Source organism: Neopelma chrysocephalum, unplaced genomic scaffold, assembly GCF_003984885.1.
Source record: "Neopelma chrysocephalum unplaced genomic scaffold, ASM398488v2 Primary Assembly neopelma1_24, whole genome shotgun sequence".
Taxonomy (NCBI): Eukaryota; Metazoa; Chordata; class Aves; order Passeriformes; family Pipridae; genus Neopelma; species Neopelma chrysocephalum.
Window position 1 is genome coordinate 6,706,932 of NW_020897693.1, and position 24,265 is coordinate 6,731,196.

At 43.1% G+C, this 24,265-nt stretch overlaps 1 protein-coding gene and 1 long non-coding RNA gene across 7 annotated transcripts; one reads left to right on the forward strand and one right to left on the reverse strand.

Moving 5' to 3' along the window:
• Nucleotides 1–391: 391 nt before the first annotated feature.
• LOC113976297 lies at nt 392–23,858 on the reverse strand. 6 transcript variants are annotated; one of them, XR_003537066.1, is made up of 8 exons: nt 23,811–23,858; nt 21,468–21,548; nt 21,158–21,346; nt 17,741–17,845; nt 17,136–17,324; nt 5,079–5,169; nt 2,806–2,897; nt 392–1,004 (listed from the first exon to the last, which is right to left on the reverse strand). It is a non-coding gene; the product is annotated as an uncharacterized LOC113976297 (long non-coding RNA). The 6 variants fall into 6 exon arrangements; XR_003537062.1 differs by lacking the exons at nt 17,136–17,324; nt 17,741–17,845 and adding an exon at nt 4,272–4,429; XR_003537063.1 differs by lacking the exon at nt 17,741–17,845.
• Nucleotides 14,061–20,284, forward strand: LOC113976291 (ferritin light chain-like). The gene is made up of 3 exons (XM_027701343.1): nt 14,061–14,579; nt 17,259–17,405; nt 18,500–20,284. Exons 1-3 carry the CDS (start codon nt 14,397–14,399, stop codon nt 19,001–19,003), a joined length of 834 nt encoding a protein of 277 aa, XP_027557144.1. The 5' UTR covers nt 14,061–14,396; the 3' UTR covers nt 19,004–20,284.
• Nucleotides 23,859–24,265: the final 407 nt, after the last annotated feature.

A 24,265-nucleotide genomic window follows, 5' to 3' on the forward strand; every position in this document is an offset into this window, starting at 1 on the left:
AACACTGAGAGATCATTAAGACTGTCCTTTTCTTTTTACAGATTAAGAAGGACATATTTCCATTGCTTATATAAATTGCTATTTACTGGAATACTCCAAGATATGAGAATGCCTAATACCTTAGGCATTAATAGCTTAATTTAATAGCTTTAAATTAATAGCTTAATTTAAGTGAACATACATCCTCCTGTCTCCAACAATGACTTAAGATGTCCACTTTATCACAGTGAAATCTCTGGTTCTAGCAAATAGGATGGGGCCACCAGATAAATGCTCGCACGGCAAAACTAGTCCTGCCCATCTCTGTGTCTACACTCATGCCTAACAGCTATTAATAGGCACAATGAGTGGATGTGCAAGACCAGTGGGAATGCTTTGTACTCCCATGCACTGTATCAGTCACACGATGCAGCTGTTTCTCCAACTTGGGTTCAATGTGTAGGTTTTGATTTTTTTTTTTTTGGTAGGTTTTGGTTTTGTTGGTTTTAGGTTGGTTTCTGGTTTGTAGTTTTGGGGTTTTTGGGGTTTTTTTTTGTTTGTTTGTAAAAAATTAAAAAGCTTTACCTCTCAAAAAACCCCAAGAAGTTCATGTGATGTAGGCCTTCAATAGGAAATTGAAAGAGGTTATAGGTATTTGCCTCTTTTGGTTCCTGTGTGTAGGGCAGCTGGTCCCAGTGGAATAAAGGCAAGGATGAAGTCATCTCTTCTATAAATGACGCAGCAACAAGGGATACTGCCACCAAAAGCAAAGTCTGCTCTGTAGCAGCTCAGTACAAACCATCACAAGGAGCGTTTCAGGGTGAGTGAGCTGAGAGCACAGCAGAGGCACTGCAGTCATGTGGAAGCAGATGACAGGAGTGAAAGGATGAACGTTTGCAGTTCTCCAGCCCAGCTGTAGACCTCCTAAGAAAGTGCATGCTTCAGGTTATATCAGGTTTAAGAGACACCCTCTACCAGGCAGTGACCCAGCCAGCAGCACCTCCATGACAGGCAAATCCGTATCCCTGTGGAAATGGCAGAAGACTGATCAACTCAATCCCACGCCCTTCCTAAGAAAAGATAGTAAGAGTGAGGAGCAAAATTTGTATAAATGTACCAGTGTCTTCCTCCTTCTTTGGCAGAGAAAAGGAGGAGTAGATTCCATATGTCCACCCCTCCCCTGATCACAGCAGTTAGTAGAAGGGGGGAGAAGGAGTTTTCTGCAAAGCCTGTGCCTTTGAGGCAGCAGAAGGGCAAGAGTTCAGTTTTACGACTCTTGGCCCCAACACAATTTACCATTTACAAACTAATCCTCCTCCGATCGAGAGCACAAGGCCTGCTAAAGCTCTCGTGTCCACTTCTCTGATTCTCCATTGTCCACACTGACAGGGAGAAGCCGAAGACCTAATCGGTGTGTAATTCAATCGCTGTCCAGGCTGTGTCACAGCACAATGCTGTGCTTGTAGTGCCACGGGGTAAGTCAGCCAGCTACTGTTATCCACCACAGCAGGTGTGAAGAATGTCACTCGGTCTGACTGTGTGTTGCCCCTCTGTCAAGGTCCGTTTCTGATACTATGTTCACTCACCACTTAAAGACTGGTTTTCCCTCTGGCAGCAAGCTAATTGTCAGCTCCATGGTAAAAGGGGACTTCCAGTATTTTTGACCCTGAACTGGGAATCCCTGCACAGCATAATATGGGCCTCATACAAAGTAAGCCCCTCTGCTCTCCAGATACTCAAAACATGGAGGCCTGCTAACAGGCTCTTTATTTCCTTAGTCTTAATCCAGCAATTAGTAAATTATGACTTACTACACCCAAACTGCTTCACTTTGTTATTCCTCACCAGACATGACACTGGACACTGCCACACATCTCTTGGGAACACTTTAAATCCTAAAGGTCCTTGGTACCTAATTACATTTTAATCAGCAAGAGACAGATGGTTCAAAAAATTCTTAGTCACATGTAGGTGGTTAAAAAAACCTGGAAAACCAAATTAAATGTGTTGCCCAACACAGATCTTGGGCCACTCTGAGAATGGCATTTGGTTTGTTTTTTTAGCAAAAATTTACTACTCCCCAAAGAATAGAAAATTGCATTTTCGTTATTCTTGAGTCATACCACAGTGCAAGGAGGCTGAGGAAGAGGAGCACAGAGGCAGGAGGCAGGGCAACACCTGCCACTTCATCACCAGTGAAGCAGAGTGGGTGTGGGCATCACCCAGCCACACTACTGGGCAAATAAGGAGGCAGTGGGAAACTATTGCTGATACACCCACAGCAGCACCAGGGACTTGTAATTTACTCAAAGGGGCAAACACATATGGATAGTAACAAGGAGCACATCAGGGGATGTCTTCCCCTCACACAGAGATACATCACACACTCCTAACAGTCGTGTGCAATATTTCTCTCCACGCATAACAGTGACTTGTCCAAGGGATGTGAGAACAGAATGAGCACAGAAACACCCTATTTCTAATATATCTATTTCCTTAACAGCCTTGAGAATTTCATTCATGTAGAGTTTTGGTGCTATTTCTCCAATTCCTTAATTTTCATGCAGAAGCAAAACAAATAACAGGAATACCTGATGGAAGAGCTACACTGGGACAGAAATTGTACAGGCCTGTACCAGCAGTAGCTTTTTGTCCAAAAGAACAAACAACTGAAGTCAGCTGGATTACCTGACCAACCCAAGAAGTGGATAAACCAAAATGGAAACAATTTCCCTGCCACCACATAGATGGTCTTAAATCAATATATTTGGCTGTCCAGGGTATTTCTATGTAATTCTATACAAGAGTTATGGTTACCAATCTTACCTAATCCTGTAAAGGGATGAAATACTTCGTCACACTTTCAAATTCTGTGAAGGCAGTGAGCAGATGAAGAAAGATGATCCAGCTTCTTACCACTTGTTACAGAAAAGTTCATAATATTCATTATTCAAAATATGAATTGGACATCTGTATTTACAATGTTTAACAAGTCTTGCTTAGTGCTGAAGCCAAGCTGCTCATTTCACCCATACTCGTCTACTGTCATCATCGACGGCTGATTTCCAAACATGGCCAGACAGCAGTTTTCATGGCAGGGGTCACGAAACATTCTTGCATCCTGAATCAGGATTCAGCAATGCCATGTGCCAAGCCTTAGAAGCATGCAGAGCATTTGCAACTGAGCACCTGCGGAAATCCCATTTCCTGACAAAGAGAGGCCTCCAATATTCATGTTTTTCTCCTGCTCTTAGGCCATGCTGTAATGAAATATGGCCTGTATGATCCTTTTATAGCTATACAGGGAAATGTCCTTGCTTAGCATTAACCCCTCCTTATGCAGGTTCAGTGGAGACTTGGTTGAGCAATCAACAAAGACACATAGAGTGAAAAGTCTGGCCAATGGGATATGACCAAAACCATGCACAGAGCAGGGATACAAAGTGGACATGCAGGTTATCAGAGAAACTGGATGGACTCTGGTAACTTTATGGAATATAGGTAAGAGGACAGAACCCTAAGGAGTCACATTAAATTCGGCGTAAATGCTGACAGTGACATATGCAGGCACAGTCAGAGTGCGTGCTCATGGAAAGGGAGGCCAGGAGTGCTGTTGCCAGCAGCATGTGGATAATCAAGAGAGTGCAGGACTGCACAGGAACTGCTGCTGAGTCAGTGACAACAGTCAATGGGGAGTAAGTTGAAGGTATGCTGGAAGGGACATGGAAGGGGCTGATTGTGACATAGCGATGGAAATTACTTTGAACAGGTTCTACTCTGAGACTCCCCTGCTCTGCAAGGCACCCTCCCATTACCTCCTGCAGTTCCGGATTGCCCTTACTCTAAGGTGCTTTTGTCCCTTTAAAGGCAGTATTCCCTTACTCCAAGAAACCTGCATCCTTGTCCTGTCCCCTTCACTCTAATCCTGGGTTGCTGCTGCTTTACCTCTGACATGGAGCTATCTGTGCCTCCTGCTCAAACTCTGGCTGCTACCTCCCCACCATCACATCTCTACATGCCTCCAGGTCGTCCTCTCATCCTCCATTCCCCTGGCACTGTCTCCTGTCACTGCTTCATACCCCAGATTATCTCTGCTTTTGTTTTCTTCCCTCTGGCAGTGTGAGTATGAATCCCAAGATGTTACATGTAGCAGACCATTAGCCTGTACACTGTTCCGTGCCCAATCTCACTTTTGCTGGGCCACTCACTGAAGCTTTAAACCAGCGACTACAGAGACTGAACAACTGTGAAACACTACCAGCCCTTAAAATGTCTCACACACCATCACATACCTATATCATAGCTTCAAAGGACAGGTTTGGCAGTTTGATGATCAATCATTTGTCATGGCTCTGCTGGTCTTTAGTGGTCCATTAGCCTCATTTTGGGAACCATAATCCATCATGGCACTGGGCAGGCTCAGTGGATGCAGAGTGACAGTGACTATTCCCTATTTGCACAAGGAAATGCTAGAACAACTTTTGTCTGGTGGGTATAAAAATCAGATCTCCATGGCACACTCCCTTTTCCTTCCTTTCTGCTGATGAGTCTTTCCTCTGGGTACTTCAGGGGATCTACCCCCTCCTCTTGGCCATGACAGCCTACATTCAAACAGCTGCTAGGGTTGGATGAAGCACCTGCTCTGGGCAACAGCAGCTGGAGTTCATTTTGGGTCCAAAGGGCCGAGGCCAAGCAGGCTGACTGCATGTGCACTAATCCAGTATCATCAACAACTCCACCAGCAACAGGTGCCTCTTTGAAGAGGGAGGGAAAAACTATTTGGGGAGGAATCAGAGCTTTATAAAGGACATTATGGGCCAAGTCCTCAGCTGGTACATGCACAGTTAAAGCATGTACTCTCTTGAAGTTATATGAGTAATGCTCACACATATGAGTAAAATATTTGGCCCACTCTCAGTGCTGCTTCTCTTTTTATTTTTCCTAAGGATTTTTCACCTCCTCTCTTTGCTCTGCATTGATCTTACATCAATAAAGAAAAGAAACTTTTCTGTCCCTTGCTTCAGACCAAACAGCTGGAAGTCAGAAGCTACATATACCAGATTTCAACATCCTCCTCTGCATAGGTAACACAATCTTACCGCTGCCTGACAAGATTTGTCCCTCAGTCTTGCTTGAGCCGTGGGGTCCAGATCATGAGCATGCATCAACAGGAACAAGGGTGATCCCATTCTGGAACAAATCAAACCAAAACCCATCAAGAGAAAACCCATTAAGAGAAAACTTTCAGCACAGGCATCATAAGAATTGCCTTGTACTTGCTCAGGCCAGTGGTCCCTATAGGCCACTGTGTAATTTCAATATATGACCACTACACGATGACATGGGAAGAGTGCAAAAAAACCCTGAGAGAAGCAGCTATTGGCCAAACTGGATCCAAGGAAAGTTTTATTCTTATCTCATTTTGCTGAAAAATTGTTTACCACCCAATACATAGAAATCTCTTTTTTAAGTCCCTTTTAATGCATTTCTGATAAATGCCTGTATTAATGAAAGCCTTTATATTTTCTTCTTTTCTGAGTCCTGCCATTCTGAGCTCCATAGGTCACTTCTGTAAATCTGGCCTCACTCCTTGCAGTTACTCTTGTGCCTGTTCCTAGAGAACCTGGAAGCATTATGGAGCCTGAGAATGGAGCTGGATTCACAAAAGTTGCACCACAGAGCACTGCCAAAAGCAACATGAGTAAAAGCAGCCTTTCCAAACTCCCGTTGATGCACTATTAGAGGAAAATGTGACCTAACTGCAAGTTGATCATGTGAACCAGTCACAGCCTTTATAGCTTTGTATTCCAAAAATTATTTTCGTGAACCGTGTATCTTTTCATTCACGACTTTCCAAGATCCAGATTTAAGTCACTTTCCCCTTGAGACTATGTCTCAGCTTGGTTGTATTACAAAAAGAAGCCAAGTGGAGACAGTTGGATGAACAGAGCTGGTGGTGAGAACAGCACAGGCAGAAAAAAGAGTCTCCAGTCCATAACAGTTCCTGGCATCTCATCCACAAGCACACACAAGTATAAACTGTACTGTGTTGACCTGACTGTTTAAATAAGTCTCCAAGAATTTCCCTTGACAAACACTGCAGTGCAGGCCAGGCAATGCCATTTCCTCACCAGTGATGGGACAGACACACAACCACACAGGAACATCCACTGCTAGAAATTCTAGTGGTATTCTCAGCTGCTGCAGACTCACGGATTCCCTTTGAGGCTTTAACCACAGTTCCAAAGTCAGAAAACACCAAAGCATGTACAAACATACACAGAAGGCAATATTGCACACTTGTGCATCAGGTTGGTCTGCATACATGCCTGAGGGAACCACAGGGCAATCACTCTGCACACTTAATACTGAGCAGTCAGGACACCTACACATTACTGCCCTTCCCAGCCAAAGCAATAAAACACTGCAAGCATGTGACAGCACAGAGCTCTCCCTAACCCTCTGAATCCTCGCTGCGGTTGCTGTCACTGGGCACATTTCACGCAGGCCAGCTGCACGGGATTTATTCAACCAGTTTTGGTGTATCAAAGCTAACTTTTTTTTTTGTCTTTGCCCCAGGCAGGCACTTGGTATGCAGGATTTAAAACAGAGAACAAAATGTGCTGTGAAATTTGTAAATACTCAGCACAGTAATTTCTGAATTCTAAAAAAAGATAGCAACTGCAGTGGTTAAAAAATCAAAAAGTAAAGCATTTCACTACATCACTGTGAGTAATGCCACTGTGACCTAAAGACCAGCCTAAATAACTTCCCAAGATTACTAATTAATGGTCCTGACTGCCTTGATAGGAGCCAAACATATCTCGAGTTTTATCCCGTGATTTCAGTGAAATGAGGATAATGTCCAATTCAGCAAGTGCTCTGCATAAAGATACTGAAATTGAAAAAAAAAATTGTTTGATCCCTGCAAGTTGGCACAAAAGACTTTGCCTGGGACATAGTGCCACAAACAGACTACAATCTAACACGTATCATTACAAGTTTTTTTTAATGTATTTAAAGCCATTAAAATGGAATTAGGCAGAAAACTATAGGAAAAGAGATACCCTCGGGAATCACAACACTTACACAATTTAGATGGCCTAGCAGAGGTGCTTTGAGCAGAAAGCAGCAATAAAGGGTCATTTTTGAGTGGAACTAGAAGAGGAATTACTTCACTGGAATTTAGCATTGCCTTTAAGGTCTATGACGTTTCAGTGAAATTATCCACTTCTGCTTTGCCTGATTCACCACCATTGACTCCATATTAATAAAAAATTTAAAACAAACATTTAGTTGATGAATGTTCACATTAAAGTTGCAAATAAAGAACCTTTTGACTTTTTTTTTCCTCAAGCAGTTTCTCTTAAACTTTGAAAGGATTCTTTTTCACAAAAATTGTGAAAAGGGTTCATTTGGGGTTTTTTGGTGACTGAGAAAACCAAACTATTTAGAGTCATTTCCTCTTCACCTGCAAACATTTCACACTCCTCTTACCACATCTGTAGCTTTAATTTCTTCTCTCTCAAGCCAAGTAGCAAGTGGCATTAGTCAAACCAGTTAACTCCCAGGAGTACCTGAACTTCAGAAGCAGGTGCTCTTGGTACTAGCAGGGACTCTATGAACATTGATTATCAGTAGCACAGAGGAGCAATAAATGGTTTCTGCATCTTCATCCCTTGCCCACAGTTTATTTCACAGAATATTCTGAGCTGGAAGGGACCCGAGTCCAGCTCTTCAGTGAACGGCCCATACAGGGATCGGACCCACAGCCTTGGTTTTATTAGCACCATGCTCTAACCAGCTGAACTATTCTTTTTACTTCTGCTAGCCCAGATATTCTGAGTATGTACAAAGTGCACCACCTTATGCTTACCTCAAAGAGGTAGGTCTAATGCTCCCTCAAGGGCTACCTGGAGTCCTTACTGAAGTTTACACTGCCTGGAAGGCATTACCTGCATCACTGATTTCAGATGGCATAGGCTGTGCAAAAAAAAAAAAAAAAAGCCACTGCCTTTTTCATCATGTCAAGTCTTATTTTCTCATTTGTCCAAGAGTAAGTGCAGATTCTTACCTGCAGCTGTGGAAAGGAAGATAGAGTAGAAAGGCAAGGTATATAAATTATGACAGACTTTAGGCAGTTTGGCATTGCACAACTCCCTTATGCAACTCACTGCCTAGGGCGAGCCACATGTTTTCAGAAATTCCACAAAACTCCCTTAAATATGCTCCAGTGCTGAGGCTTAGTGGCTTCAACCTGCAATTAGTGACTGGACTTATGATACACCATGGACAGATTGCATGGATGAGCCTTAAGTTTGCTGGCCTATGCTTTTTAAAATGTGACTTGAAATAACAATTGCAGGATCTCAGAGGCAGATGAACCCTGACAATTTATTCAAACTTACTCCCAAGCACAGCCTTTTTATAAAAATAAAATGGGTAGTATCAGCCAGTACCACTTCAAATGAATAGTCCACTTACAGCTTAAGTGTATTTATAAGAGAAAATGGTGACTGAAGGGCCAACACTGCTGGCCAGGCTGGAGCTTACTCAGACGGTCTGCCAGTCCTCTGCAGCCACCAGGCTGGGAGCACAGACAGCCCTCAGGCTCCAGCTCTCCCTGCTGCCTCTGCCCAAGACAAACCATGGGCTTCCTGAGTGGTGGCAGAGGCTGGGCTCCTAAAGACACAGGTGAGCTGAGAAGCTGAGTCTGCACACCCGATGATTTTGTAAATACGAGGAGAAAAGACATGGAGAGAGCAACTCAGTGTGATTCGTCAACATTGAAAATTGCATTGGAGAGAGTGATACGTGCTCAAGAGAAAATAGTGACATATAGCCTCTAGACACAAGTTAAATAATGGCCACAGCTTAGTTTGACCTGCAGCCCCATCATTAAGAAGCCTACACATATGTAGGCAGTCACACAAACGTGACCATGTGCAACTGGACTTGAGATGGAACGTGAAAGCTGAAGGTGTCAAATGCAAACCAGGTCAGAGCAGGACAACAGCCATAGCCAGGAGTCTGGCAATGCAGTTTGCTGAGATGCAAACTTCTAGGCTTGATTGACCACACACACAGACCCCAAACCTGCTGTTGGCATGAAGCTTTCTCAGTGGTCCAGAGAAGGAAAAGTGAAAGCAAAGGGAGAGGACAAGTCTGACTGACCACTGTTGTGACATAAGGTTAAAGATAAGCTTTTCTGGTATTTTAGAAATTCTTACAAGCTAGTCTCCTGTGTTAGCTTTAGACACAGCACAGATATGCCTGTGGGCTATGGGCATATTCTGTTTGAAGGACAAATTTCAATCAATACAGTTTCAAAGAATTCTATATATATTCCCTATATATTATATATATATATATAACCATGGTTTATATTATCCAGCATTTGTAAAGTTCCTTAAGGAAGAAATTCATTGCAAAAGAAGAAAGGCAACGAGCTTCTCAATATCTGTGCTATGCAGACTTGAGTCAAGGAAGCCTATGGAAAGGAACTGCCCGAGATAAAAGCCATATCAGAGGTACAAAGGGTTGCAACTTTATCAGGCTACTGATGCAAAGTGGGAAAACTCAATAAAGGCAAAAAAGACATGGCGTTTTCCAGTCATAAGTACATCCCTAAGCATCTCATCTGGCTTCAAACACTGCAGTAATGGATGTTTTGCAAACACAAAAATATCAATGAGAGGAAAATCTTTGACTCTAGAAAAGGAAAGCAGTTGAAACTAAGGTTTGGAGTATTTGAGGCGAGTGCCAAAAGAAGACACTTAAAAATTACTTCCAAAATTACAGTTAATCCAAGTAATTTTCAAATAGGATTTCATTATGGTACTTCATTTTATTAAACTGAATATATACAAAATATGTGTAGATCTGACAGTGCATAATAATTTTCAGCACCTGTAACCCCAAAAAATAGGCTTCTGTCTGCTCTGTTTGATACCAAGACAGCTCTGACTTCAAAAGGTCTAGGCTTTTACTTTTGGGAAAACCTTTTTTTGTGTCACTAAAACATGCTGATTTCACAGCACTACAGCAAACTGGACCTTTCCATTTGCTCACTGACATAGAGACAAAAAGCATTTTCCAGAATGTCCACCTCACAGCCATGTCATAACACTGTTGCCTCCTAGGGCCGTCTCATATTTTGCTAATGACTACCTTAACCAAAAGACAGTTAAAAGCAGTTATATTGTTATGCCTACTTAGGTAGTAACCTCCCAAATTTCAGGCTTCTTTTTTAACTTTATGAGTCACATGGTGCAAAAAGGCAACAAAACAATTTTTGCCAGAAAAGCCAGGATTCTTGCCGGCTTTTCCTCTGTGGAAAAAGGAAGTAAAAAAGAGTGAGATTGCATAAAATAGTACGGTGAAGCACCTGTTGAGAACAGAAAAGCATAAGAAAAATGGGTTAAGTGACTTCAAGTCCAATAAAAGCAATTGCAAATTCATGGGTGTTTGTATAAATAATTTTTAATTTCCTGCCAGAGAGCTTTGGTTTCGCTTAATTACAAAACAAAATGATGAATGAAGAAGGCTAATTCACAGGCACACATATCATACATTTATTTGTTTCTTACTTTTTCCCTCCGTTTCCATCATAGCTATTGATGGGCACTGAATGATCACATGAGAGAAAGTCTGGCAACATTACATGGACTATTTGCAAAGCACATGAAAAATCCATCACAGCTAGAAAGAAGTTAACAGATGGTAGCTGGATAGAAGCAACAGCCCCAACTCTTACTACCTGTGGTGAAAGAATAATCAATATCAACTGCAGATTGCAAAGTGCAGCCTAAAGAACCTAACTTTAAATGAGAGATTCAAGGTACAAAAAGGCCAGACATAACTAAATGTTTGCAAGTAGGCTCATGAGAAAGGATATTTTGAGAGGATTGCTAAATCTCACTGACATTAACAGTCCTCTCTGCTGCACACTGCCAAAGAATAAAAAGGAGAGGGGGTGGAGAGGGGTGGGGAAGGTGTGGGTGTGCATGTAGGAGAGTTTATTTTGCTGGAATTTTAATTGCAGTTCTCTATACCATGCTATGGTAGTTTGGCTTTCCACTCTGCCATACACTTTCAACACACTTTAAAATGTGTTGTACGAGAATCATGCCAAATCCTAAAAATTAAAATATATCTTTCATCAAGGCATATGCCAGTCACCAACTCTATTTACAGATGTCATCAACCCTTTCTGCAATGACCTGTACATAACTATCTGTTCTTGCTTTCCCTCAGTCCGGATCACTCAGTGTCCAATCATCTTCACCCCAACATCAGTTCACCGAAGAAATCCATAAAGTACCTTCATATTTCAGGACTTAGTGGGAACAAGGCTCTAATACAGATTCACTTGTATCACAGTCACATGCAGACATTGTTACCCCAAGCAGGTAATAACTTCTCTGCAGCCCACAGTCTGAGAGAGAGTCACCAACACCTTCCCTTCAGTTTAGGACAGGTGAGAAAAAAAGCAAACTATCTTAAAAGCAGCCTCACCTGATAGCAGGCACCTATGCTGTGCTGGAATGTTGCAACTAAGAAACTGAACTAAGCACTTGTTCCCCAGGATATGGCATTTCTTGAAAACCGAGACTCGAGATCACAAGTTTTTTGAAACAGATGATACTTTCCTCAGTCCAGATACAATCAGCATGTGACATCACCTCATCCTACATAGCAAAAATCTCTATATTACTTTGTAATAGAATTTTTCCATAATACATTTGATAACAGCACAAATTATGTATATTTCCTTTAGTTCTATGAAGCACAAAGCAAAATAAATTGAATGGTGTTCTCATAGAAAGAGGGGTTAAGGGATGTATGGAGATTAAGGAATTTTAGTCAGTTTTCAGATCAGCTCCACATATAATAACTGGCCTTAAGCAATGCTTTTGTGTCTTAGCTCTCCATCACTGAAATGGGATAACTTACTATTGTTTTCCAGAGGACTAAAGTCCACTAATATAGACACAAGCCTCTATGAGCTGATATGCTCAGAAATTATTGTCATGAACACCCACTTAGCAAAGCACAACTACATACTTTTCCACAGGGACATGAGCTAGCTTGCTTTCTGTTGCAATTTCACACTTCAAATTATTTGGACTGGTCAAAGAAAGGAGCTTATCAAGAATTTATTTTCATTGGGATGTCAATGCATACACACACAGGCACCACACTTGCTCTTCCTCTTCTGAGGCAGTCAAAGGATTATTCTGGAATAATAAAACACTAGCAACTATTTTAATGGCTAAAACAAGGACAGTTCGAATGGAGAGAGCTAAAAGGTAACTGTTAGAAGTACATCTTCCCAGCAAAAGTCCCTAGGAGGTCTAGTGAAAAAAAGGACCCTTATTGAAAACAAGTGTCTTGTCAATGAATTTGCTGAAACTAAATGAAACAATTAATTTAGGCACTTACTTTAGCCTTGCAAACATTGGACGTATACTTTACGCTCATGCAATTTTATTCAAATGCCTAAAGTAAGCAAATGCTTAAACATGGTTAGGTTTTTTTAAGGGAAACTTCTAATTTAAATACAGCATGAAGAGTGAGAATGAAAAAATTGATAATTACAGTAAACAAAGAGGGCTGAATAGCATATAAGATGGAAGCGCTGGACTAGAATTACTTAAGTTTCTCATGAGCAATGTTCTCACGTCTTTACATGACTACTCTCAGATGATGCGTGCTCTGCTCTAGGTAGTCAGATCCAATAACAATTAAAACACGCAATGGAATAACGATTCTGCCCTTAGCATCCTGGGTTTGTGGGGAAGTGGGGTAATCTGCTAGAAAAATATTCCACAGAATGGCATATAACACTGAGCTTACTAAACAAAGTCACTGAACAGAATATTAGCAATTTTGAAAGGTGTTGAGATTACTCACATTTCCGCTCCACTGTTTTGAATCTATTAAAGGTAAATAAATGCTCAAGCAATAACATGCTGAGCTCCATCCATACGATAAAGCAGTTGAAAAAGTCAGAAACCTGTATTTTGAAGTTACTGTACAAACTAAGGATTATCAGTTACTAAAATACTGAAGATGGTTTACACTGCCTAGGTAGGACCAACCTTCATTTGCGAAGCCTAGCCACGAAAAAAAAAGGACCAACATTTTTAGTGCTAAACCAAAAAAACTACAGAATTTACCCTGTAGCCAAGACAGACATACCACTAAGTTCCCAGGATTTTTCACAGCTTGCTCCCTCCCCAGGACTGCCTCTGCCTGTGTGCTCCCCCCAGCCGCTCCAGGCTTGGCCCGGCCTCGCCACACTCTCACACGCAGCAGCTGGTACTGGAGGTGCCGAATGTGACTGCCCACAAACAGGCTCAGCTCTTACATTGGAAGAGTTTTATCCATGGCGTTGCTGTCCCATAAAGAAAATGTATTAGAGACAGGGAGCAAAGGAGAGCCACTACCAGGTTACACTGGTTTGAACGTTGGCTCTGCACAGCTCTAATGGTGCGGAGAATGAGAGGCAGCAGCTGTGACTATGCCAAGAACCAAACTGAGGGAGCTACAGCATCTTCATCTGCTGGTTCCCTAAATATGTATGTGCAACACAGCACAGTTTTTGTCTCTTGGATATAACTCTGCATTAGAATACCTGTAATTGTGTATCAAGCAGGCTTGAAGCCTACCTAAGAGGGGTAAGGAACAAGGATGTGCATTTCTTGAGTTCTGCTTCTGATTGCCTTCCCTGCTTTCATCTATTACCCTGCTTAAATATGAAATACATTCATTTCAGTTATGTTGCTCTGTTTAGGGGGAAAAAAATGAAGAAACGTTAAACACACAAGTTTATGTTTTTCTTTTATATTTTTATGGTATCTTGAAACACCGCAAACCTGTGACACATAACACACGTGCAACCATAAACCCTTCAAGAGAAAGCACACACTGGAATGTTTTATTAAGAACATCCATCACAAGATCTGCATAATCCTTGCTTCCTGAAGTCACTCACTGATGTTTCTGATGACAGGATAGTCAAGAATCAGCGTTTTATAACCACTTCCTCAGAGCAAGTGTGCGGCATGACTTCAAATGGAGCACAACTTAATACACCTACTTTGCAGTTAAAGTAAGTATTTTATGTCGATCATTAACTATTTAGGATGTTCACAAACGGGCAGTGGAGCGAGCGGCCCGGCCAGCACCTGCCCGCTCCCGCTCCGCGCCTGCTTCGCCGTGAGGGACAGAGCCCCCGCACGGCCTGCCCACGGGCACGCAGGAAATGGCAGCACCCGCCCGGCCCCCCCGCATCCGCATCCTCCTTCTCCTCCTCCCCCGGCGAGGGCGGGCGGGCGCCGGGGAGCGCGGCGAGGTGTGTCCCAGGTGCCCGGGCTATATGAGGCGGCGCGGCGGGGCGGCGCGGCGGCCCCATGGCGGCGCCGGCCATGGCTGAGCCGCGCTCCAAGCGGCCCCGCGTCACCCTGCCCGCCTGCCCCGCGCACCGCCCGCTGCCCGGCAGCCGCGTCCGACACGGCTTCCCCGCCGCCGTGGAGGAGGCGCTCTGCGGGGTCACCGGCGCCCAGCTGGAGCTCCACTACTGCCTGCAGGCGCTGGTAAGGGCGGCGGGGCACGGACGGGCACGGGAGGCGGCCGGGGCCGCGGCGTGGTACCCCCCTCTCGCCCTGCCCGGGCAGCCACCGGCGGCGGGGTGAGGAGGGTCTCGGAGTCGAGAAGGGACGGCGGAGCGGTGTCTGTTCCCAGATCCAGGGCATCTGGGGGCTCTCCTGCCAGAGCCGCTGCTGCCCCTGCGCAGACACGGCCACAAAAACGACGAAGGTCTGGAACACGCGGGCGACGAAACGAGCGCTCGTGTGTTTTGGGGTAATTCACAGGGAGAATTTTGCCTGTGGAAAGAGGGACAGGAACAGAGAAAGCTAACAGCTCTGGAGTATGACTCTTGACTGGCTTTTTTCCCCCAAAACTTTGTATGTAAAATAGTTGTGCGTGGTTAATTGTAGCTTGTGAGCATCGCTGCCGGCTTAGGGTTTTCTGCTCCACAGCATGAACTTTAGACGTGAAATTAAAAAAAATTATGTCTGATACCATGTAACATGCATGCCAAAATTACTTCCGGCTACCTATCAAATGTTAAGGCAACATATATTTTAACACAGCCATTAAAATATAAAAATCAGAATTATCGATGCCATACCTTCTGATGCCAACAGCACGAACTATATTGAATATATCCCCAAGAGCCTTCAATTGAGTTTGGTGTCAAGTATTAGTTCAATAAAAATTTAAGCATGCAATAAAACCTCTACCTGCTAAGCCTGTAGATTAAAAAAAATTCTAGTGATTGGCAGTGGGATGGGATGGAGAAAGCTCAGTTAACTATTTATGATGTTTACATTTCTAGATTTGATTTATCCACAGTCAATTTCTAATTATTGACATAAAAGATTTATCTTAGCAGTTAAGCAGATGTGTTAACTTGTGCTCCACTTGAAGTCATGCCTCACACTGGCACTGAGAAACTGATTATAAAACACTGAATCTTGACTATCCTGTCAACAGAAACATCAATGAGTGACTTCAGGAAACAAGGATTATGCAAACAATGGCAGTGAATGTTCTTAATAAAACATTCCAGTGTGTACTTTCTCTTGAAGGGTTTGTGGTCACACATGTGTACATGTGTCACAGGTTTCGGTTAGCCATACAAATAGAAGAAATAAACATAAACTTGTGTGTTTAACATTTCATTTTTTTTCTAAACAGAGCAACATAACTGAAATGAATGTATTTCATATTTAAGCAGGGTAATAGATGAAAGCAGGGAAGGCAATCAGAAGCAGAACTCAAGAAATGCACATCCTTGTTCCTTACCCCTCTTAGGCAGGCTTCAAGCCTGCTTGATACACAGTTACAGGTATTCTAATGCAGAGTTATATCCAAGAGACAAAAACTGTGCTGTGTTGCACATACATATTTAGGGAACCAGCAGATGAAGATGCTGTAGCTCCCTCAGTTTGGTTCTTGGCATAGTCACAGCTGCTGCCTCTCGTTCTCCTCACCATCAGCGCCAGTGTTCAAAACAGTGTAAGCTGGTGGCTCTCCTTTGCTCCCTGTCTCTAATACATTTTCTTTATGGGACAGCAATGCCATGGATAAAACTTCTAATGTAAGAGCTGATAGGTCTGTTAGCATAGTTAAATATGGCAGTGGTTAAAGTTATTGTTTTCCCATAGAGAACAGAACAAGGCCTGCAGTGGGTTTAGGGTTGTAATACTTCTGAAATCATAGAATTGCCTGAGCCGGAAAGGACCTCAAAGATCATCTAGTGCCATGCCAGGGACACCTTCCACTAGACCAGCTTGCTCAGAGCTCCAGTCTGACCTTGGACACTTCAGGGATGGGGCATCCATAGCTTTCCTGGGCATTTTGTTCCAGTGCCTCACTACCTTCACAGTAAAGAATTTCTTACTAATATGTAATCTAAACCTGCCCTTTTTTCATTTTGAAGCCATTCCCCCTTGTCCTGTCACTACCTACTCTCTCCATCTTTCTTGTAGGCTCCCTTCAGGTATTGAAAGGCAACAGTTAGGTAACCCTGAAGCTTTCTCTTTTCCAGGCTGAACAATCCCAATTCTCTCAGCCTTTTCTCATAGGAAAAATTTTAATCAACTTGAGGGCCCTCCTCTGGACTTGCTCCAACAGGTCAATGTCCTTCCTGACATGCCTTCCTAGGCATGAGCTACATATAATGAAGGTGTATACAGAACAGTTAAGTAGCAGTATTCATTATTTTGGAATAACATCCATAATGAAGCTGATAAATAGATACGAAGTTATGCTTGTTCTCTTTTTGGTATTTACATCATCTTTCTCATACCTTTGAAAGCTAACTTTTGACTGGAATGCTGACCTGCAGGGATAAATTTTATGTTCCCTGTGCTGCAAGTATGTTTAAAAAACAAAACAAAAGCCCTAGATAAAACACAATTACAAAACACACACATGCTAACCACTCATAAATAAAATATTTTGAGGATCTCTGAATGCTACTGAGAGAGTAACATCAGTACTACAGTTGCCTATCCAGTATTAAAGGGCAGGAGTTCTAGTAGAAGTACAGACATTTTTCATTTCAGGCCACAACTACTTACTTCATTTATTGTAGAAATTTGTAACCTTTGGATTAAGGTCTCCAAAGTTCTAATAAAGCCACATTCTTCTGCAAGCGAGTCCCATCTCCAGCAAATCTTAACGCTCTTGTTTTGTGTGCTTAGGGTGAATATTTTGATCAGTCGCATGTGGCTCTACCAAATATTTCAAAGTTCTTCTTGCATCAAGCTCTGGAAGAGAGAAAAGCCGCAGAGGCATTGATGAAGTATCAGCAAGAAAGAGGAGGCCACTACTGTTCTAAAACCATCCAGGTGAGTAGTAGACAACAAGCTTTCAAGCAGCTGCAGTCTATTGGTACTTCAGATCTCTGCATTCATCCATTATGAGATTTCCAGATATAATTTACCTGACATATTAGTGTACATGGTTTTGTTCTTGATTGTGATGCTTAGAAACTGTCAGACATACAGTCCTAACACTATGTGGTTGCATTCTAGCCCAAATGAATATGAACAGTGTTTTTTCCTTTTACTCAGCTGGACACTGATGTTTCCAGCATGCTGTAATGGATTATGAGACTTCTTAAACTGTGCTGAAACAGCCCACTTGTCTCCTTCACACTGAGTAGAAGCCTAGACATGATTACCACCTTTATTTAAGACCAAGGGGCTGATTCTCCTCTACCAAATTAGTTTTCTGTAAATAGTTAATACAGAATGCTCTTCTTTGGTCCATCACAGCAGTTGTTAAGCTGTAGAAAGTAAAAAGGCCATTGTGAAAATCTTTCTAAATAGTCAGTTTGAAATGGGGAAGACCTTAGGGTGGCCTTTCAGTACTTAAGGGAAGCCTACAGGAAATAGAGGGAGGGACTCTTTCTCAGGGAGTGCAGTGATAGGATTAGGGACAAGAATTTTTAACTGAAAGAGGGTGGATTTAGATTAAGAAGAACCTCTTTACTGTGAGGGTGGTGAGACACTGGAACAAGTTGCCTGGAGTAGTGGTAAATGGCCCATCCCTGAGAGTGTTCAAGACCAGGCTGCAGGGGGCTTTGAGCAGCCTAGTCAAGTGAAAGGTGTTCCTGCCCACAGCAGGGGATTGGAATGAGATGATTTTTTAAGGTCCCTTCCAAACCCAGCCATTCTATAATTGGGTTTCCTTGTGTAAGAATGCTTCTCAGACATAGCTGCTGCTATCTAAATCCATTCCTTGAAAAAGTGCTTGGGCCCTGCTACCTGTGTGTGTTCACAGCCATGGCACTCTGTAAAAAATAGATGCTCCAAACTAGGAGCTGTTGCAAAGTCCTAGTACAACTTGTTTGGAGCACCAGATTAAGTTGCAGGAAAACACTGATGAATACAGGAAGATCAACTGTTCTGAATAAATATAATTCTGTCTTTGTTTTTAGAAACCAAACTGTGATTATGCAGTCGGTCTGATGAAAGCCTTGGAATTAGCAATGGTACAGTGGAAAACTATGCTACGATATTTTGAAGAGCTTTATGCCCTGAGTGTTGAAAATGCAGACCCTCATAGTGCAAGCACTATGAAGAAGCAATTTATTGCACCCAAAATCCGGAAGATCAAGCTAATGGGAGATCTACTGACCAATGCTCGCAGGCTTGACTGTTCCCAAGATGGCAGAAATAGTCTTGGGGATTACTTCATGGACCGGCTGCAGAAAGAGTTCAGAACAAGCATAGAGCCAGAGTCTAGTGATCACTGCAGCCCCTGCCCACCTCTGCAGCAGTGCACAGGAGCTGCAGAAGGTCTGAAGCGACCCCAGAGAGAATCTTTCCAGCACAGAAATGGCATAGGGCCAATATATGCAACTATACACTGCACTACGATGCTGCCACAGTGTAACGATGGGACAGGAGCAAAAGTGAAGCAGGGCAGGGAGGGCCTTTAATGCTGTGGCTGCTATGGGGCAGCTCCTAAGGCAAACCTTTACAGAGGGTGGAGTTGGGACCAGAACTCAGGAGACATGATCCTGTATCACTCCTGTTTTACACCCTGCCCCCTCATCCTCTTTTGAGTCACATCTCAAAATCTAGCCCATACCATTATTTTGTTTAAATGATAGCAAGGTTGCCAGCTACCTAGATTGTCAGCACTAGTCACATTTAATCTATGCAATTCTTCCTAGAAGCCAAAAGCTTTTAAGCTTCTTTTCTGTTTTAAATGATTAACAGGATTATTTAGTGCAAATTTTTAACAATATATATAATTTTTATTAAAAAAAAAAACCACTGCAGCTTTAGTACAAGGAAACTTTTATGTGGCAGGAAATCCAAATATTTAGTTTTATATTCCTGAATATTCCTGAATATATATATATTAGATATTTTACATTACTAACAAGTATACTAGCATAATGAACTTGTTTTTAAAAAGATTTGGTTTAAAACAAAGTTTTCTTATTTCTATAATAGTAGCAATTTAAATAAGTAGTCAAAATAACTTACTTATCAGGATGAATAATTTACTTCTTCAGGATGAAGGATGCAAACATTTCCTCAACACTGGGAATAAGAAAACATGCTGATTTTCTCTACAGTTATGTGCCTAGTTGGCTTTTCGCATTGTCAGAAAACAGATGAGAGATAAATTAGGAGTTTTCATTAGCTGAGATCTTTACAGGTTCTACTGGACATTTTGCAAGTGTCATTGAAGACACTAGCTCTAGGGCTCTGTCCAGACTTAACCTAGGATGGTTGCTTTAGTTTTCATACAGACCCCTATTTCAGTTAGCTCAATTACAGTATTACTGTGGTACTCCTGCTATTTCTTGTATTCCCTATTTGGTCCCAAATAGAGGCATAAGATCCTAGTGAAAAAGCAGCACACTTAACTAGAATTGCATCAGAGAGAGTGGCCACTCATTAGTTTTGCCTTTCAGTTGGGGCAGTATTAGCCAGTTTGGTTAAAGTTCAGAAGTTCAGAGGTGTCCAAATTCTTTTCCTTCATCTCCTGCAGGAGTGCCTTGCTTTTTGTACCCTGGCTCCCAAGGTCATCTAAGAAGAGCAACTGGCTAGATCAGCTGCCTGCAGCTAGGAGGTTTTTTTTGTCACTATACACAACATCTTTTATGCAGTTGGGGTTTGATTCATTGAAAGATTGTCTCACACTTTTATGTAATACTGTAAGTGATACTCCTATTATGCTTGAAAATAAATTCAGTTCAATGTTACAAATGGTTCTTTTCCTTTCCTCAATTCACCAGCCAAGTATGCTGGTATTATTCTCCAAGAGAATAATGCATATGTATACCAAACTTCACCAGTATTTTTGTTCATCCAAGAAAGTTGGATGGAAGAGTATGCCACAGAGTGAAAATAAATGCCAGAAAACTTCATTACTACAAAAACACTGCACAATGAAACATTTTCAGTAAACTCTGCTGTTTATACACAGCTACAGTTGAATAGCAATTTCTGCAAAGCCCACCTACTTTCTGTTGGTGGTGTAACAGGGGACAGACAATTACAATGTAGGTGCTTTCCCAATCTTTTTGTTAATGGAATTCAGCATTGGTGGAGGGGGGACACACAACCACTTTAAAACAACCCCTGTATTCATCTATAAGAGTACTGCAACGTACCACAAGAATGGCTCAAAGCACTTTACCAACATGCTGGATTTGCCAATGTTGAGATGGCTGCTCTCTAAAACAATAGTTTAAAAGCTATTTCCATCTGGGCTAGATTCCATCACTCATTCTCATGCTGAGCATACCTTATTCAACAATTAGTTCCACTGACTGCAACTCAACATGAATAAGAGCAATGGAATCCGTCCCTCTCAGTATTAAAATACAGCTCACTAAGTGTGAACAGAGCAAAGCTACTAACTGAAGTATAAAACTAGTGCCATATAAAACCCCTTCAAACACTACTGGTAATGTTTGACCTACTTCTACAATAACCTTCTCCTTTAAGAGTTGGTACCTTCTGAAATGTAGGTACAGCTTCCTCCATGGTTTCCAGCACTTAAGACTGTATTTTACCTTAAGCAAATTTCAGCATAACAACCCAACATCCAAATTTTTCAAAGCAAGACTTACCTCTTATTTTTCTGGGAAATGCTACCATGTCCATTTCTCAGGCTTCTCATACTCATCTTCTAGCCAAATGTATCCACAGATTCTCAGAATTTAGGTCTTTCTCTCTCCCTTTTCCAAAATCACATTCTGGGCTCTCTGCCTGAAAAGACAGATAAATTCACAATCAGCTGTTTTCCCAGTCTCTATCTCCTGAAAAAGAAAAGAGAAATCAATCAGTTACTGTAGATAATAAGCTCTTCTTGTCCACATGCTGCTTCTGCTGAGAGGGCACATATGCTTGTGAATATGGTCTCAGATTTGTTAATAATACCTGTCTGTTGTGAGTCTGTCCACGCTTCTCAGCGTAAGTACAATCTGCCTCTGACTTCCCATCTTCCTTTTCAATCACCTCCTGAAAAAAAGGAGATGAAGGATGAAATGTGGAACAGGTGTAAGGGCAACAGTGCTTATAGAAACTTTACAAATTCTCCTTCTCCACTGAATGCTTGTTCATATACACTCTCAGTATCTGTACTTCCAAAGCGATGCCCAAACCATCCAAACACACGATCTGGGGCAGCTCTGAATAGCTAGTTCCCTAAAGAGATTCTAAACTGGAATCTCTGGAGAGACCTAATCTTTACTGAAATTAAGAGTTACAGCCACAGAGGCTTCCAAAGAGGTTTAACAATAGAATATTTGTAATACTTGCCATAAGCACTAGCTACGGTTCCTGACTCTCAGTGAGGAATGCACTTAAAGTCTCCAAGTGGAGATCATCCTGTCTTTCGTCCTCTTCACTATGGCCACATAAAATTGAGAAAAGCATCTCAGGATTTGTTCTTTGCAAGGACTTTTTTTCAGGCCCCACTGTACAAGGCAACATCTTTCTGGACAAACCTGGAAATAGCAGAAAGTGGATGTTAGTTCTGGTGGCAGCAGCAGGGAATCACAGAATTGTTAGGGTTGAAGGGACCTCTGGAGGTCATCTGGTCCAACACCAGAGGAAGGTGTCCTCAAGGGCACCTTCACTGGAAGATCACTGCATGGAATTCACCATTTGGTCATGGCCTTCTCCTGACCTTTGCACTTGGGTGAGTTCATGCACTTAAGCGCATTCATGGGCAAATACTGGCAAACTCCTCAGAGTGCTTGTCAAAGTTTCACCATTTGTTACCACATTGCCCAAGGTAACCACTATGTGCTCAAGTCCCAGAGTATCTTTTCCTGGGGTAACATACAAGCTAGAAATGAGCAGTGGCAGAACAGGCCACAATACTGACTAAATATTAGGTAAAATTACCTTTTCCACAGATTAAACCAATGGTCTGGAAAGATTTTAAGTGTCTAGAGTGGGTCAGACTGCCAGCACCAAGCCTTCATATCTAAATTTACATGTTTAGTTGTTACAGTATGTTACAGCATACAACTATTTCTCATTTATATTTACTTTGCGTTATTGTATACCTTGCACTACTTTGAATACAAATTATTTTTACTTTATTAGCTGTTCAATAAAGATTTTAAAGTAAATCTGTGTATTCCTTCTGGATCAAAGAACCTGTGTAATAACAGTGAAGTGTTTCCACAAGTTTGCCACTCTGCCTCTCAGAGACAGCTGGGAGATACATTTCTAAATGTGTAAGGGTGGTCAATAGCCAATCTCCTTGGGACATATCGTTTTTCAGCATTGGATACAGTGAAAGAGCGGACTTGTACAGAGTCCAAAACATATAGTTTTATCTTTAAATAAAACTTTTATCTTTTGGGGATAATGATAGAAGGTGACTTACAGTTCTTATTGTTGTCTGTACTTGAAAACATTTAAGTAAATAGAAAATGGGGACTGCAGATTAGGAGTTTTTGCAAAAAACCAGATCATATACCAACAAAAGAAACCACCATCACGACAGCCCCTATGAGAAATCATAGGCACAGGGATTGGGGATTGATCATTGATGGATGTCTTTTACCTTTTCAGATTCTGTCAGTCCTTGCCCCACTGAAGACAGAGCTTTGCCATTGATCTTGAAAGAGTTAAAATTTCACCAATATTTATAACTGCAGAATAGAGATTAATTGTAGCTCTTGGTACATTAAAAATATGCATAACTATTTCAACCATGAAGTCAATGAAATCATATAGTTGAATTACTGAAGTGCCTCTGAAAAGAACCTAATTTCTCATCTCAAACGATATTCCAAAAACAGAGTAAAAACTCTTAGCACCCTTGAGAGGCGTTACCAAACCCATCCTATTTTTCCAAGCTCCAAACTGTCACTGCCATCCAACTGCAGTGTGAAACGCCTCTGCACGGGGTGGACTCCACCTCTGCAAAGGTTCCAGAATAAAGGTAAATAGAGGCTCGAGCTGAAAGAGGAACCTGAAATGTGAATTTACACAAGGACACCTGATTTTCGAGGGAAAGGCCGGCGCACTCCACGGCCCTCGGCCACAGCGGCTTTTCCTGACGGGAAAAGCCGGCACTGCCCCCCACAGGCGGCCCGGCCGCCGTGCGGGTCCCGTGGCCACGACCCGCCCGTCGCTCTGCTCCCGCACGGTCCCGGCTTTCCGCGGTGCCTCGGGGCTGTGCGGGGTGGCTCGGTCCCGGCTCTCCGCGGTGTCCCCGGCCCTGGCACCGCCCGCTCTCACGAATGTCTCGGCAGTAGTTACCCTCGTGGCCGCAGAGCCGCGGCCGGCGCGGAGAGACCCGTCCCGGCGCTGGGGGCTTCTTCCCTGGGAGAAGCCAGCGGAGCCGCCGCCGGTGTGCGGTGGCGTGCGGGAGCAGCGGGGCGCGCCGCTGTCCCCCCGGGCGGGCGGCGGTCCCGGCACCTCCGGGCATCGGGGCGCCTCGCTCCCCCTGGCGTGCCGGCGGCGCGGGCTGCTTAGAGCTAAAAGCAGGGGGGAAAAGAGCGCTCCGCGCAGCCGAGAGCCCGGGGCGGCTGGGCTCGGGGCTGCCCCAGCGCCCGCGGAACACCGCGCCCCCCCCGCCGCCCCGGTCCCCGACCCGCCCGGCCGCGCCCCCCGACCCGCCCCGTCCCGTCCCGACCCGCCGCGCTGGGGGCTCGGCCATAAATACGGCCTCGAGTGGCGCTCCAGGACCGGCGCGGCTGGGGAGGGGGCCGGGG